The following is a 15,768-nucleotide window of genomic DNA, read 5'->3' on the forward strand; positions in this document are numbered from 1 at the left end:
TGAGTAGTAGGTTATGCCATGATGTTATGACGGCTACTATGTCATTAGGTGATAGGAATTTTTCAGCTCCCTTATACTCCTATGGGACTACTGTTTTATACACAGTCTATCATTGATTGAAATATCATTATATAGTGCATGACTATATACAATTCAGTGGATTAAAATACCTTCACAGTGTTATACAGCCAACACCACTATCTAGTTCCAGAACTTTTCCATCATCCTAAAAGGATACTCCACACTCATTAAGTCATCATTCTTCATCTTGAAACTTTTTTTTTATTTTCTGAGATGGAGTCTTGCTCTGTTGCCCAGGCTTGAGTGCAGTGGCGTGAACTCAGTTTACTGCAATCTCCACCTCCTGGTTTCAAGCAATTCTCCTGCCTCAGCCTCCCAAGTAGCTGGGACTACAGGCACCCGCCTCCACACCCGGCTAATTTTTGTATTCTTAGTAGATACAGGATTTCACCATGTTGGGCAGGCTGGTCTCGAACTCCTGACCTCTAGTCATCCGCCCACCTTGGTCCTCCAAAATGCTGGGATTACAGGCATGAGCTGCTGCGTCCAGCCCTGGAACTGCTTTTGATTGAATCCTGAAACAATTTGGCTGACACTGCTGTGAAATATTCTGCAAAATATTTAGTATTTGCTACAGTAGGCATTGTGAGAATATTGAACACTTATTTGAAATAATTTATTTCTGTAATACAGAAATTCCTAATTTCAGGAAAATGGACATTTTAGAGCTGCAAGACATCTTATGTAACATCAAGTCTACCCTGCTCCTATTTTAGATGAGACAAACTGAGCCCTAGAGAAGGAAAATAGCATGGGCAGTGTTAAAGAGCAGGTTATTGTCAAAGTCAGGACCAGAATTCAGTTCTTTGCCATCCAGTGTTCTTTCCGCTATGTCATGCTTCTAGATTCAGAAAGTTCAATTAGTTAGATATTTTGTTTAAGAGTTGTGTATTTTTGTTTGATCATGGATAAATTAAGGTTTATAACTGAGACTACATGACAAGCCACTGTGTGTCTGTAGATGGAGCATCTGTATACTTTCTGAAATATACCACTTTGGGGTATGATAGTATAACCACTAGCCAGAGAGGAGGGTAATTCAGTTATTCACATGTCAGTCATTTGCCCTGTTTTAGGTCACAAAGTTTCTCAATGTCAGCATTCTAATGTAAAGTGTCTTGCAAATGTAATAGGTCAGTTAGAACAATCTTTAAAGACACTTTCAGAAAAAAGCGACTTGAATAAGTGTTACCAGGAGGGCTTCAGATCAGAGCCATGCCCGTGTTAATTTTGAGTTTTGTCTGGAAGTAACATTCAGATTTTACGTAATTTCTTTGAAAACCATTCTGTTTCTCCATAAGCAGTTATTAGTGATCAGATCATGTCATTAAGCCTTTGGGCCGTTAAGATAAAACTAGGGCAACACATATTAATACTGTTTTTCTTTTTAGGACAAGAAAGAAATGGCCATCAATGACTGCAGCAAAGGTACAGCTTTATTATCTTATTACATGTTAACATACAGGAGCATTATGTCAGACAGAGGGGCTTTGGGTCAGGTGTGCACTTGTACATGTGTACCCTTCCTCTGGGGCCTTGCAAGAGGTGACTTTATAATTATTTTCAAATATACTATATAATAGAGTAACTCCTTTTGAATGGATAATTCAATCAGTTTCTCCTCTACTGGTAAATACATGAAGAAAACTTTGGTGCTGTAGCCTGAGCAACATGACAAAACCCTGTCTCTACCAAAAATACAAAAGTTAAGCAGATGTGGTGGCATGCCCCTGTAGTCCCAGCTACTCGGGAGGCTGAAGTGGATCACCTGAGCCCAGGAGGTTGGGGCTGTGGTGAGCCGTGATTATGCCACTTACTCCCGCCTGGGTAACAGAGTGACCCTGTCTCCAAAAGAAAAAAGAAAACTTCAGTGCTCTCTTGGCAACAGAACTCATGGAATAGAATTTCCCTCCTGTAGTCTCTGAATTACTTTCTGTTGAGATTCAAAGTGAAGATCGTAGCTGCTATTAGAGCATTTGGATCTGTGTATTTTGAGAAGGGGGACAACTGTGATGAGGGACAGTTTCTGTTAGTTAATTGATAGTCTTTTCAGGTGTCATAATTCTTCCAAACCTACTTTACATCATTTTTTTTTAACCCTTTCAGATTCTACACAATGAATGAAGCCTTTGCTATATGATATCTAAGTTCTATTAAGGTCTTATCACCCCACTAACTTTTATAGGGACACCTCAGACATAGGGTCACTACAGTTTTTTTGTGTTTTGGGGTTTTTTGTTTTGTTTTGTTTTTTGAAAATTGCCTGATAGGCCAGACAGGTGCCTTGCCTTTCTCACCAACTTCATGTGGAGAATATACATAATCACTTTTTCTTGCGGCTTAGTCTCAGAAGTTTTTCTAGCAAATCACTATTTTTGTGTTTTCTATTTTTTTAGTTTTTCTTCTTTGGATAATAGTTTCTGGGAGAATCATAGAGTGGAAGAGAACCTTATATGTTATCTAGATCCCCTGTCACACTAAGCATGTATTCCCCTGCTGTTACCAAAAAGAGGTCCTGATCCAGACCCCAAGAGAGGATTCTTGGACCTCTCACAAGAAATAATTCAGGGCAAGTCCATAAAGTGGAAAAGCAAGTTTATTAGAGAAATAAAGAAACAAAAGAATGGCTACTCCATAGGCAGAGCAGCAATGTGGGCTGCTCAGTAAAGTATACTTACGGTTATTTCTTGATTATATGCTAAGCAAGGGGTGGATTACTCATGAGATTTCCAAGAATGGGGCAGAGATTTCCCAGAACTGAGGGTCCCTCCCCTTTTTAGAATATATAGGGTAACTTCTGAATGTTGCCATGGCATTTGTAAACTATTGTGGTGCTGGTGGGGATGTCTTTTAGCATGTTAATGCATTATAATTTGCATTTAGGGAGCAGTGAGGATGACCAGAGGTCACTTCATCGCCATCTTGGCTTTGGTGGGTTTTGGCCAGCCTCTTTACTGCATCCTGTTCTGTCAGCAGGGTCTTTGTGACCTATATCTTGTGCCAACCTCCTGTCTCATCCTATGACTAAGAATGCCTTAACCTCCTGGGAATGCAGCCCAGTAGGTCTCAGCCTTATTTTACCCAGCCCCTATTCAAGATGGAGCCACTCTGATTCAGATGCCTCTGACACTCCAATTTTTTATTTAATTAATTTGGTGCCCTCTCTACTGGCTTTCTTTTCTTTATATTTGGTATTTCCTTATAGTATCTGAATGAAACTGTTTCTATATTATAATATAGAAGACCACTTCTGATCTGTTACCAAGTTGGACTGGAACTAATTCTGAATGTACTGTTTTGTTTGGAAGAAGTTATTTAACCTATTTCCTTTATGTGAGGATGTATGGGTTTGGGAAGTTTAAATTAGGAACAAGCTGCTGGTTTTCAGAGCTTCTTTCTCTGTAACCAAATGGTGAAAAAATGCCTTGTAAGCGTGATTAGCATGGTATATTGTAAGAAATAGTTCATTTCCATATGAAACAGTTTACTTCCAGCTGCAGCCCGAAGTGTAGGAGCCTTGCCTAGAAAATGAGGCAAAGAAGAAAGTGTTTTCCAACCAAAGTGTTTTCTGCATTTGTTTTTGGATTTGCTTAAACTAATATTTATGTGGTCAGACATGGTCTTTATGGATACATGCATTGTATTCATAGGCAATTACATTTATATCAATATGGTTTGTTTGTATCGAGAGCCCCCGACCTCCCCCACCCTACACACACACACACACACACACACACACTCTCTCTCTCTCTCTCTCTCTCTCGCGCGCGCGCGCTCTTTCTTTCTCTCTGTCTCTCTCCCCTCTCTCAATTCATAAACCTTGGCAAAGAACTTAGCTTATTTCTGAGGTCATATTGGAGCTCCAGGGTTTTCATCCTTGACATAAAGTTTAAGTTCATTCTCACCTTAGTCTCCTAAGTAGCTGGGACTACAGGTGCATGCCACCATACCCAGCTAACTTTTTTTATTTTTTATTTTTTATTTTATTTTTTGAGACAGAGTCTCGCTCTGTCGCCTAGGCTGGAGTGCAGTGGTGCCATCTTGGCTCACTGCAACCTCCGCCTCCCAGGTTCAAGCAACTCTTCTGCCTCAGCCTCCTGAGTAGCTGGGACTACGGGCGCATGCCACCATGCCTGGCTGATTTTTCTATTTTTGGTAGAGACGAGGTTTCACCATATTGGCCAGGCTGGTCTCGAACTCCTGACCTCGTGATCTGCCTGCCTCGGCCTCCCAAAGTGCTGGGATTACAGGCGTGAGCCACTGCCCCCAGCTCAAGGTTGGGGTTCTTTCAGAAAACCTTCTCCTGACCCAATATTCCCCTTCAATTGCTGTATCATTTATCTGATCCCTTTCATTGAAATAATTGTCTATACTTGGCTGTCTCTACTTTGTCTTCTCCTATTTTTCTCCTTACTTCACTTCCATGGAGCATTTGTTTTATCCATGCCATTGAAACCCATCTTGTAAAGGTCATCAACAGTTTCATCTTGCTCAATTTAGTCGTTGCTTCTCTAGCCTAACTTTACGTGACCTTACCTGCATTTAATACAGTTTATCATTCCTTTCTCCTTTAAAATTCTCTCTTAAATTTAATGAAGTCTGTTCATTTTTTCCCTGCTTCGTTGGCTATTCCTTCTTATTCTCCTATGTTAGCTTTTATGTCAACCTCAACATTTTGGAAGTCTCTAGATCTTAGTCCAGCATGGGACCCTCTTCTTTTTTTTTCCCTCTGTATTTTCTCCCTAAGTGATCTCATTCAGTTCTGAAGCTTTAAATACTATCTATAAATTAGCACAATGTAGCCATTCCACCGTGTGTGTATATTTCAAAACATGTTATGTTATATTTATGTTTATGTTATATACCATAAATATACACAATTTTTGTCATTTTAAAAGTTAAATTAAGACAGAAGGAAAATGCATGGATTTTTTAACCTAAGAAATTAGAGCAACAGGCCGGGCACGGTGGCTCACGCCTGTAATCCCAACACTTTGGGAGGCTGAGGCTGGTGGATCATGAGGTCAGGAGTTTGAGACCAGCCTGATCATTATGGTGAAACCCTGTCTCTACTAAAAATACAAAAATTAGCCGGGCGTGGTGGCACGTGCCCATAATCTCAGCTACTCAGGAGGCTGAGGCAGGAGAATCACTTGAACCTAGGAGGTGGAGGTTGCAGTGAGCCGAGATCACGCCATTACACTCCAGCCTGGGTGACAGAGCAAGATTCCGTCTAAAAAAAAGAAATTGGAGCAACAAAAATGCAATTAAGGGAAACAAAAGGAGTATTTTCATAAAGATAAAAGCCAAAATTAATGAATTTTAAAATATAAAACTAATAAATACATGCCATGTGTATGGCAGAGTTTCTGTCTTCAGCTCTGACTTCTACCCTGTAGTCTAGTGTCCTGTATCCCACTGCAAAGTTGTTCTTTCTTCTTGGATGTCTGGTAGGCACCTCGGATTTAACGTGCCCAGCCCCCATACACACACAAAACTTGCAGTTAGTTTTTTCCATTCTAATAAATGACATTACCATCCGTTCCCTTGCTTAAGTTAAACCTTTGGAGTCGTCGCTGATTGTTCTTTCATGCCACATGGCTAATTAATTAATTAGCAAGTTCCATGGGCTCAAATTTAAAGACATACTTAATCTAATCCGGCTGCTGTTTTCCATCTCTACTATTTCCAGCTTAGACCAAGCCAACATCTTCTCTCATCTGGACCACTGCATTAGCTTTCCAGCTGATCTCACAGCTTTTAGTCTTGCCCCACCCCCCGACACTACAGCCAAAGCAGTCCTTCAAAAATGTAAATCAGAGTATGTCTGAAGCTTGCTTGAAAACTTTCCAGTGGCTTCTCATCACACTCAGGAAAAAGTCCAAACTTCTTTCCCTGCTCTCCCTGGAAGGTCCTCCATGGCCCTACATTTCAGCCTCTGGTCCCCAGCCTGGTAACTCACATGCCAGAGTTATTCTTGTTGGTCCCTCTTCTTGGCACGCTCCTCCTTAGCCTTTCACATGGCTGGCCTCTCTCACATAGTCCCTCTTCATATTCTGAGACCACTTTCTGAAGTTACCTAATTTCTCGCTTCACTTGCATTTCCATGACCTTGTTTTATTTTTCATTATAGTACTATGACTATTGAAATTATATACCTGTCTATTCTTGCCTACTAGAATAGCATAAGGCTTCATGAGAACAAGGACTGTGTCTGTCTTGTTTACCACTGTAGCCCAGAGACATACTACATTGGACATATATATTAAGTACTAAATAAATGTTCACAGAAAGCATGAATTTAAAAATTAAGGATAGATTATGAGAAAAGAAAAAAGTTCTAGAGCCAAGACATTGCTTTTTTTTGTTTTTTTTTTTGAGACAGTATTATCTCTCTGTTGCCCGGGCTGGAGTACAGTGATGCAATCGCCACTCACCGCAACCGCCTCCTGGGTTCAAGTGATTCTTATGCCTAAACCACCCAAATAGCTGGGATTACAGACCCCCACTACCACGCCCAGCTAATTTTTGTATTTTTAGTAGTGATGGGGTTTCGCCATGTTGGCTAGGCTGGCGGTCTCAAAGTCCTGACCCCAATTGACCTGCCTGCCTCGGCCTCCCAAAGTGCTGGGATTATGGGCCTGAGCCACCACACCCGGCCAGCACTGCTTTCTAATAGAAAAAGAAACAACTTGGAAGAAATTAGAAGAAATGCAGTATGTTGAACCAAAACATAGCAAAGGATTATTGGAAGGGCAGCTGATGCTGGATAAAGGAAAAGATATTATGCATCAACCACCTCATAGTGCTGGAGCAGTAGTTTGAGGGTTGAAGGAACAGTGAGGATTTAACTAGAAATATAATCTTAGTACTCAAGACCTAGAAAAAAGAGAATGATAGTCTGCCACCAGATTGGTTTCCCTTAACTCTTTAATTTGTATCTTCAAATTCTCTCTCACCTAGCCTGGCCAACATAGTGAAACCCCATCTCTACTAAAAATACAAAAATTAGCCGGGCATGGTGGCGCATGCCTGTAATCCCAGCTACGTGGGAGGCTGAGGTAGGAGAATCGCTTGAACCTGGGAGGAGGAGGTTGTAGTGAGCCAAGATCACACCACTGCACTCCAGCCTGGGCGACAGAGCGAGACTCTGTCTAAAAAAAAAAATTCTCTCTCACTCTTTCACTGCGCACTTGAACTCTGTTCTGGCCTGTCCTGGCCTGGGTAAATGACAAGTAGGCAAAAACCAGGACTTGGAGTATAGACCAGGTTATGGCAAACTACAGCCACAAGCCAAATCCAGCCTGCCACCTGTTTTTGATAGCCTAAAAGCTAAGAATGGTTTTTACAGTTTTAAATCATTGGAAAGCAAAAGAAAAATATTTCATGATAATGTGAAAATTATGTGAACTTAAATTTTAGTGTCCATAAATAGTTTATTGGAACACACCTATCCTTTTTTGTTTACATATTATCTGTGCCTGCTCTCGTGCTACAATAGTATCATTGAGGAGCTGCGACACAGATGGTCTGTCTGGCCCACAAAGCCTACAATCTTTACTATCTTCCTCTTTATAGAAAAAGTTTTCCAGCATCAGGTATACACTTGGCAAATGACTCTTCCTTTCGTATCCTTGGAGGATGATTGATGAAGGAATCTGATATAGCCAAAGATATGTAGGCCGTTTTTCTTTGTGATAAAAATTATTTCTTCTCTTTTTACAGCAATTCAATTAAACCCCAGCTATATCAGGGCAATATTGAGGAGAGCAGAGTTGTATGAGAAGACGGACAAGCTAGATGAAGCCCTGGAAGACTATAAATCTATATTAGAAAAAGATCCATCAATACATCAAGCAAGAGAAGCTTGTATGGTAAAACCTAAAATTTTTTAAATATTTTTCCTTCTATTTTTTGTGTTGCTACCCAGTGAGTCCTAAATAATCCTTTCAGACACAATTAAATTCCATTTCTGTGCTTTTGAGGAGCTTATCAAGATAGGTGGGAGGCCAGGCGTGCTGGCTCTTGCCTGTGATCCCAGCACTTTAGGAGGCCGAGGAGGAGAGATCACTTGAGGCCAGGAGCTCGAGACCAGCCTGGCCAACACAACAAAACCCCATCTCTTCTAAAAATACAAAAAATTAGCCGGATGTGGTCATACACACCTGTAATCCTAGCTACTCGGGAGGCAGGAGAATTGCTTGAACCCCGAAGGCAGAGGTTGCAGTGAGCTGAGATCATGCCACTGCACTGCAGCCTGGGTGACAGAGAGGATCACTGAACCCAGGAGTTGGAGGCTGCAGTGATCTGTGACTACATTGCTGCATTCCATCATGGGCAACAGAGTAAGACCTTGTATCTTAAAAACAAACAAATGGGCTGGGTGCGGTGGCTCACGCCTGTAATCCCAGCACTTTGGGAGGCCGAGGAGGGCAGATCACCTGAGGTCGAGAGTTCGAGACCAGCCTGACCAATATGGAGAAACCCTGTCTCTACTAAAAATACAAAATTAGCTGGGTGTGGTGGCACATGCCTGTAATCCCAGCTACTCGAGAGGCTGAGGCAGGAGAATCACTTGAACCCAGGAGGTGGAGGTTGCAGTGAGCTGAGATTATGCCACTGCACTCCAGTCTGGGCGACAGTGCAAGACTCTATCTTAAAAAAACAAAAAATACAAATGAATTTTTAAAAAGTTAAAAATAGAAATATAGCACTGTAAACATCTGATATGTATCCTTGCAGACTTTTTTCTGTATATATTTGTTAAATTTGTATTGATGCCTTCCTTTAGTGTAGACTTTCTATTAAGAACTGGAAACAGAGCCGAACAAAACTTTTTTTTTTTTTTTTTTTTTTTTTTTTTTGAGAAAGGGTCTCTGTCACCCAGGCTGGAGAGCAGTGGCACAGTCATGGCTCACTGCAGCCTCAACCTCCCAGATTCAAGCAACCCTCCCACCTCAGCCTCCCGAGTAGCTGCGACTACAGACACATGCCAGCACACCCAGCTAATTTTTGTATTTCTTGTAGAGATGGCATTTTGCCATGTTGCCCAAGGTGGTCTCAAACTCCTGAGCTCAAGCAATCCTCCCAACTTGGCCTCCAGAAGTGCTGGGAATATGGGCAGGAGTCACTGCACCTGGCCCAAACAGAACTTTTGTCTTTATGTAGCGCACCACAAATATAAATACTTGGGTTTTTTTTTTTTTTCTTATTTAATAGGATCATAGACATATACTTAACTTGATCTTATTTCCACATTAGGATTCTCGTGTTTCTCAAATTCAAAATAAAGGGAAAGGTTTTTTTTTGTTTTTTTTTTTTTTTACCAACCCTTGTTTCTCCTCTTTTTCTCAGAGATTACCTAAGCAAATTGAAGAACGTAATGAAAGACTAAAAGAAGAGATGTTAGGTAAGCTTACTTCTTACTTTGCTTGATCATAAACAGCTAGGAACCTAGGGTGGGGACATAGCGAATACTAGAGGAGAACACATCAGTTAGAAAGTTTCGGACTCTACCACAGGGCTACTGACTTCTGAGTTATTTTGACTCCAGAAGGGGCAGCGTGGCTTAGAGAGGGTATTGGCTTTTTTGGAAACCAGATTTCCTTTTTGATTTTCTTGGAAATTTTTCTTGCCTGCAAGAATTTAAGCATAATTCAGTTCCCTGGGATTATGCTTAAATGGGATTTAAAATCCTAGGATAACACCAACCTCAATTTCAGATAACAATTAATAAAAACAGTTTAGTTTCTTCATTGAATAATCACTCCTTGAGGTTCATTAGGATGCAGTCAAGATCATGAGAATTTTTATTTAGAAAATGTCACTCAAAGTCCCTTTAGTGTTTGAGAACACACGAGAGGGCAGGAATTAGGAGTAAAGAGAAAGAAGACTGAGGGTAGGGGTAAGGCAAATGGATTCATTTGATCCATGTTTAGTTATTTCTCGTATTTGCCAAAGCATTTTAGAGTTGGAATCAGAGAACCTCCCACGAGCAATCTGCTTAAGAGGAGTGAGGGTTCCTGAACACAGACTTAAGTCTTTACTACTTGTAACCTGTCTGATACTTCGCTGGTCAAGATCTGCCATGTATTTTCCTTTTTGAGTATTTTCTAAATCTGTTGTTTGAATTACATTTTATAAATTGCAATCATGTGGCCCTAAAGGAAAAATCATTTAAAATAAATTGAGCCTGTCTGGCATTTATGGCCTTCAGACATGAGCATCCAGACAATGGGAACAAATTTCCCAAAGCATCATTCTGATAGCCAAGCTGATTGAGAGGAGGCCATTAACCTAAACTATCCAGAGACTTCTGGCCGCTGCCGGGTAGACTCAGACTGTAAAGATTGCTGTTTCAGATTCAGGATAGCTCTGGAGCCTTCCCCAGATTTTCCAAAAAAGGGAGGGGGATGGGGGAGCTTTTCCCCTAATTTACATATTTAATTAAACTTGGCCGGGCACGGTGGCTCCTGTAATCCCAGCACTTTAGGAGGCCAAGGTAGGAGGATTGCTTGAGCCCAGGAGTTCGAGGCCAGCCTAGGCAACATGGTGAAACCCCATCTCCACAAAAAATTAGTCAGGCATGGTGGCATGTGCCTGCCCGTATTCTCAGCTACATGGGAGGATCACTTGAGCCCAAGGGTTAGAGGCTGCAGTGAGCGATGATGGTGCCACCACACTCCAGACTGGGCAACAGAGCACGACCCTGTCTCAAAGAAGAGGGAAAAGTGCATTTTCTCACCTATTTTTACTAACAATGATGCTCTATTTTAGGAAAAAAATAATAATAATAAAACAACAAAAAACTGTTTGCATTTAGTATTTGAATTTCTTGCTAAAAAAGATGACCTTGTGAATGGCCATAGTGGATCTGGAAGGCATTGGTCTCTTAGTCCATTTTTTTAAAGCCAGTCTAGTAAAGGGACTGGTGCAAACTGAATCTTACTGCCTATTGTTAGTTCCAGATGGAATTAAAACTTCCATTTGTCCTTGTCTTTATAAATTCTAATGCACCAGAATTTTCTGTCTCCAAGGCTTTGGGTTTTTCTTATGTCATTCTCTTCATTTGAAAAAATTCAAATTGAATTCATTCCTTCAGTTGCTTCTAAAATGAATTCACCTGCCATTAGACTTAACCAACTTAAGTTGCTTTGTAAATAATATGTGTTGTTACACATGTGTAGTTTGAATGGCTAGATTCCTTTTTTCCCTTAATGAGTATAAAAATCATGAATAAGATACTGCTCTAGGTGTTACCCCACAATAGATAACCTAGAAGAGAGAAATCACTCTTTACATGGAATTTCAGCCCCCACAAGAGCTTTTCTGGTATTCTTCCCTCCTTGTTACAGATGAGGTAACTTTGGTTCATGTTCTGCGAGATCCCTAGAGGCCAGACATTCTGAATGCAAATTAATATCACTTAGAAGTTCTGAGCAAGCTTTTCACAGTGGACTGCGTGATCTTTATGCTAGTTCCTGTTAAAATGATGGCTTCTATGGAGAATAAGCAGTTAAAAATTTTTTTAATTGGCTAATGTGGGCTGGGTGTGGTGGCTCACACATGTAATCCCAGCAATTTGGGAGGCTGAGCCCGAGTTCAAGACCAGCCTAGGCAACATGGCAAAATCCTGTCACTAAAAATATTAGCCAGGTGTGCTGGTATGCACCTGTAGTCCCAGCTACTTAGGAGGCTGATGTGGGAGGATTACTTGAGCCCAGGAGGTCGAGACTTCAGTGAGCCACAGTGATGCCACTGCACTCAAGCCTGGGTGACAGAGTGAGACCTTGTCTTTAAAAAAAAGAAAATTATAAAATCAGGTAGTGTGATGCCTATGCCTATAGCTTTTGTTCTTTTTATTCAGGATCACTTTAGCTTTCAGAGTCTTTTGTGGTTCCATACAAATTTTAGGATTTTTCTATTTCTGTGAAGAATGTCATTGGTGTTTTGACAGGGATTACATTGAATCTGTAGATCACCTTGAGTAGTACAAAATGGGTTTTTATTTAGATGTGTTCAGTATTCTTTAACTTGTTTTTTCTTCCATCTCTGTAATTTCCTTTTCATTAGAAAGAAGAGCTATGTACTCCTTGAGGGAAAAAATCCTGATAGGAATTATTAGTGGGTAGAACAATTATTTGCTTTGCCCTTTCTAGCCCATTATTTATAATCTTTAGAACAAGAGACCCAGGGTGGCCATTAGTCCTAGTGGCACAGTCCTTGCTGATCACAGAAGATGATCGTGATAGCATCAAGACGATCACTTGAGGAAAGTGGTCAGCAGCTGGAGTTGGGGGTTGGTTTTTTGTTTGTTTGTTTGTTTGTTTGTTTCTGGTTTTTTTTTTTTTTTGGTCCTTTTCTCTGGGATAATTAGCCTCCCAGCCATAATAATCAAGGAATGTAAGGTTTAAAAGGACTTAAGGACTTAAGGGTATGTGTGGTTGATAGTGTGATGAGATGGAAATAGAGACCCTGGACATGGCATCCCAGGAGGCTCAGAGCATTTTTGAGGAGCTAGTCATTGATGCTTTGTTTGCTTTCTCTCTAATGGAATGATTTCACAGTTTTCTTAAATAGCTGGAAAAAAAGTTGGCTGGGTACAGTAGCTCATGCCTGTAATCCTAACATTTTGGGAGGCCAAGGTGGGAGGATTGCCTGAGCCCAGCAGTTCGAGACCAGCCTGGGCAACATGGCAAGACCCCCATCTCTGCAAAATCTTTAAAAATTAGCCAGGCGTGGTAGCACAAGACTGTGGTCCCAGCTACTTGGGAGGCTGAGGTGGATTGCCTTAGTCCAGGAGGTCAAGTTTGCAGTGTTATGATGGTACCAGCCTGGGCAACAGAGCCAAGACCCTGTCTCAAAAACAAAAAAAGAAAGAAAAAAGAAAAGAAAAATCTCATGTGAAACCACAATATAGAAAAAAAAAAAGTAGTGTTTTATATAAATTCAAATGTACAGTATAGCATTTTATAATCAGAATAATCAGGTTAGTTTGAGGAACATAAAGATTTGAAGTCAGGTTTCATATGGCAGACACAGCCTTTATGAGTATATCTAAGCCTTTATGGGTATATTTCATTGTTTCAATTTTACAGTAGTAAATTTTTTGCTCACATAGGTAAATAGGAAAAAAAAATTTAAAAGTAAAACTGACGAGACACTTTCAGCTACCCTGAAGCTCCTCTGCTCAACTGTAAGATACTTAGGACAAACTCCCAGTGTTACTGCTCTGCCCTCAGGAGTCCCTTGAGAAGTGTGGCTGTGTCACCTTATGGGAGGAGTGCTTTCCTGGGGGTTGGTTCTTTGCACGTGAGTCATTATTTATGGCAGCCATGCTGGGAGGGCAAGAGGTTTGTACTGGGATGATGATACAGGTCTCCAAACAAGCTTTGATTCCAAATAGAAAAGAATATAGGGTAAAGACGTCTGTCATCATTTGCAAGTTATTTTATCCCATATGCTGGCCCAGCCAAGAAGTCTTTCAAGCAAGTGAAATTGTCAATAAAATCTGTATGTATATATTTTTGGTTCTTCCTTGATCTGTCATCTCAGTTTATTGAACTATAAGGTAGCAGATAGAGTCATCTACTTTCTCCAAAAAGTAACCTAGGCTGCATGGGCTACTTTTCACATTGTCTAATGGGGAAGCCCTACCCAGGCAGCTTTAGCCCTCTAATCACTAGAGATGGGTGTTTACAATTCATTTTTTAATATAAGCTCTCTCATCAAGATTCTAATCACCAGTTGCAAAGCAAGTTAACCTTTTGGGGCTGCATCTCAGATATGGTGCCCAGAACATCAGCACCTGAGAACCTGCCAAAAATGCATGATATCAGGCCCTACCCCAGACCTACTGAATCAGAGATTTAAGATGGAGCTCAGCAATCTAAGTTTTAACCTCTCAAGTGTTTCTGATGCACACTCAACTTTAATGACCCTGATGAGTTGAGAGACGGAGTGTAGAGGCAGCTCAGGTGAGGGGTTAGAGGACAGAGGAGGGCATGGCTAAGAGGGGCGTTCAGCTCTGCTCTGAGAGACACCTCCTGAGCAAAAGCAGCCATGGCACTGAGTTTTATCTTTTCTTCTTTGTGTTGTAGCTGCAGCAGAGAAAAACTAGAAAGCAAACATTTCAGAATGTGTGGTCTTCCAATTCACTAGACTTCAGATCTCAGCTCTCTATTTGGACAAGTTGCCACTGGAGGAATAGAGTCAGTTACATTACCACTTACTGGGTGTGCAGGGGATAACAAGCTTCCCTTGCCCCAGGTGCTGGGTAGGGAGTAGGTCCCAGAACACAAGTATGGCTTGTGTTCTGACCATTCCATGAGATGCTGCTCTTCCTAACTTAACCAAGAGCTGCCAGGTGCCTATCCCGACCTTGACCTAGAGCAGCTACTTGAAACTTATCCACTTCCCTCAAAGAAACCATAACACAAAGACAGGGCATTGCCCCAGTAATCCACCGTCCTTTCACCAGCACCTGCTGCTGCTCCCTGCCCTGGCCACTCTGGCACACATGTGGGCCTTGTTCATAATCCAACCCAGGTTTTCCACTCATGCCTTCACTTTCTAGGAACATATTCCTGGTGTCCTGATTCTTAAAGTCACTCAGTTGTTCACTCCTGGCCACTAGCAATCTGATGAGGTCACATTGTGAGCTGAATTAAGAATACCATCTGGAGCTTGGCATGGTGGTTCATGCCTATAATCCTGGCACATTGGGAGGCCTATGTAAGAAGATCACTTGAGCCTGGGAAGTCAAGACTGCAGTTGAAGAGTTCAAGACCAGCCTAGGCAGCATAGCAAGACCCTGTCTCTACAAAAAAATAAAAAATTAGCCCGGCATGTGGCATGTGCCTGTAGTCTCAGCCACTTGGGAGGCTAAGGTGGGAGGATTGCTTGAGCCCAGGAGATCAAAGCTGCAGTGAGCTGTGATGGCACCACTGCATGCCAGTCTGGGCAACAGAGTGAAACCCTGTCTCAAAAGAAAAAAATATGTATCTCATCTTGTATGAGTGCCATATTCAAGAGCTATATATAGAGATAGAATTAACATGTCATTGCCAAGTTCAGCATATTCTTCTGGCTACGCCTGGACATTGTGTGCTTTTCTGCTTTGCAAGTAGTAGAAGGTCCTAGAATCAGCTCCCTCACTGAGGCTTACAAGAAAGACTGACTTGTTACCACCCCTTTTAAAGCTGCTGAAGCCATACATGTAGGTACAGAAACCAGTCTTTTTTTTTTTTTTCCACATTTGTCTTCATACTATTCTGCCTGATATCTGTCATTACAGACTGTACACTGGCAGGATTTTGCATTCTGGCCACATGGCTTAAGAAACCAATTCCTTGTTGTGGTTGGTTGTTCCCTCAGTAGAGAATATCAGTAGCTTTTCAGTGCTTTGCTTTTGTCTTCATTTCCTAGTTGCTATCCTGAGGCTTTTCTTAGGAGAATGGTTCCCACTCCTTTGAAAGTTCTTGGTAAGGCTTCTTTCAGCCCTCGAATTTACCCAAGGTCAAATACAGGCGTACCTCAGAGATGTTGCAGGTTCAGTTCCAGACCAGCACAATAAAGTGAGTCACAAGAATTTTTTGGTTTCCCAGTGCATACAGAAGTTATGTTTATATAATACTGTAGTCTACTAAGTATGCAACAGCACTGTGTCTAAAAAAAAAATGTACATAC

At 41.3% G+C, this 15,768-nt stretch overlaps 1 protein-coding gene across 2 annotated transcripts in view; it reads left to right on the plus strand.

Annotated features, from left to right (window-relative positions):
* Nucleotides 1-15,768, plus strand: part of TTC1 (tetratricopeptide repeat domain 1) — a 56,330-nt gene that overhangs the window by 32,424 nt on the left and 8,138 nt on the right. For both annotated transcript variants that reach the window (XM_054487857.2, XM_054487858.2), the window contains exons 5-7: nucleotides 1,473-1,509; nucleotides 7,807-7,955; nucleotides 9,436-9,490. In XM_054487857.2, coding sequence (XP_054343832.1) covers nucleotides 1,473-1,509; nucleotides 7,807-7,955; nucleotides 9,436-9,490 — 241 coding nt within the window. The remainder of the gene's footprint in view (nucleotides 1-1,472; nucleotides 1,510-7,806; nucleotides 7,956-9,435; nucleotides 9,491-15,768) is intronic.

The sequence above is a fragment of the Pongo pygmaeus genome, chromosome 4, assembly GCF_028885625.2.
Source record: "Pongo pygmaeus isolate AG05252 chromosome 4, NHGRI_mPonPyg2-v2.0_pri, whole genome shotgun sequence".
NCBI classification, from domain to species: Eukaryota; Metazoa; Chordata; class Mammalia; order Primates; family Hominidae; genus Pongo; species Pongo pygmaeus.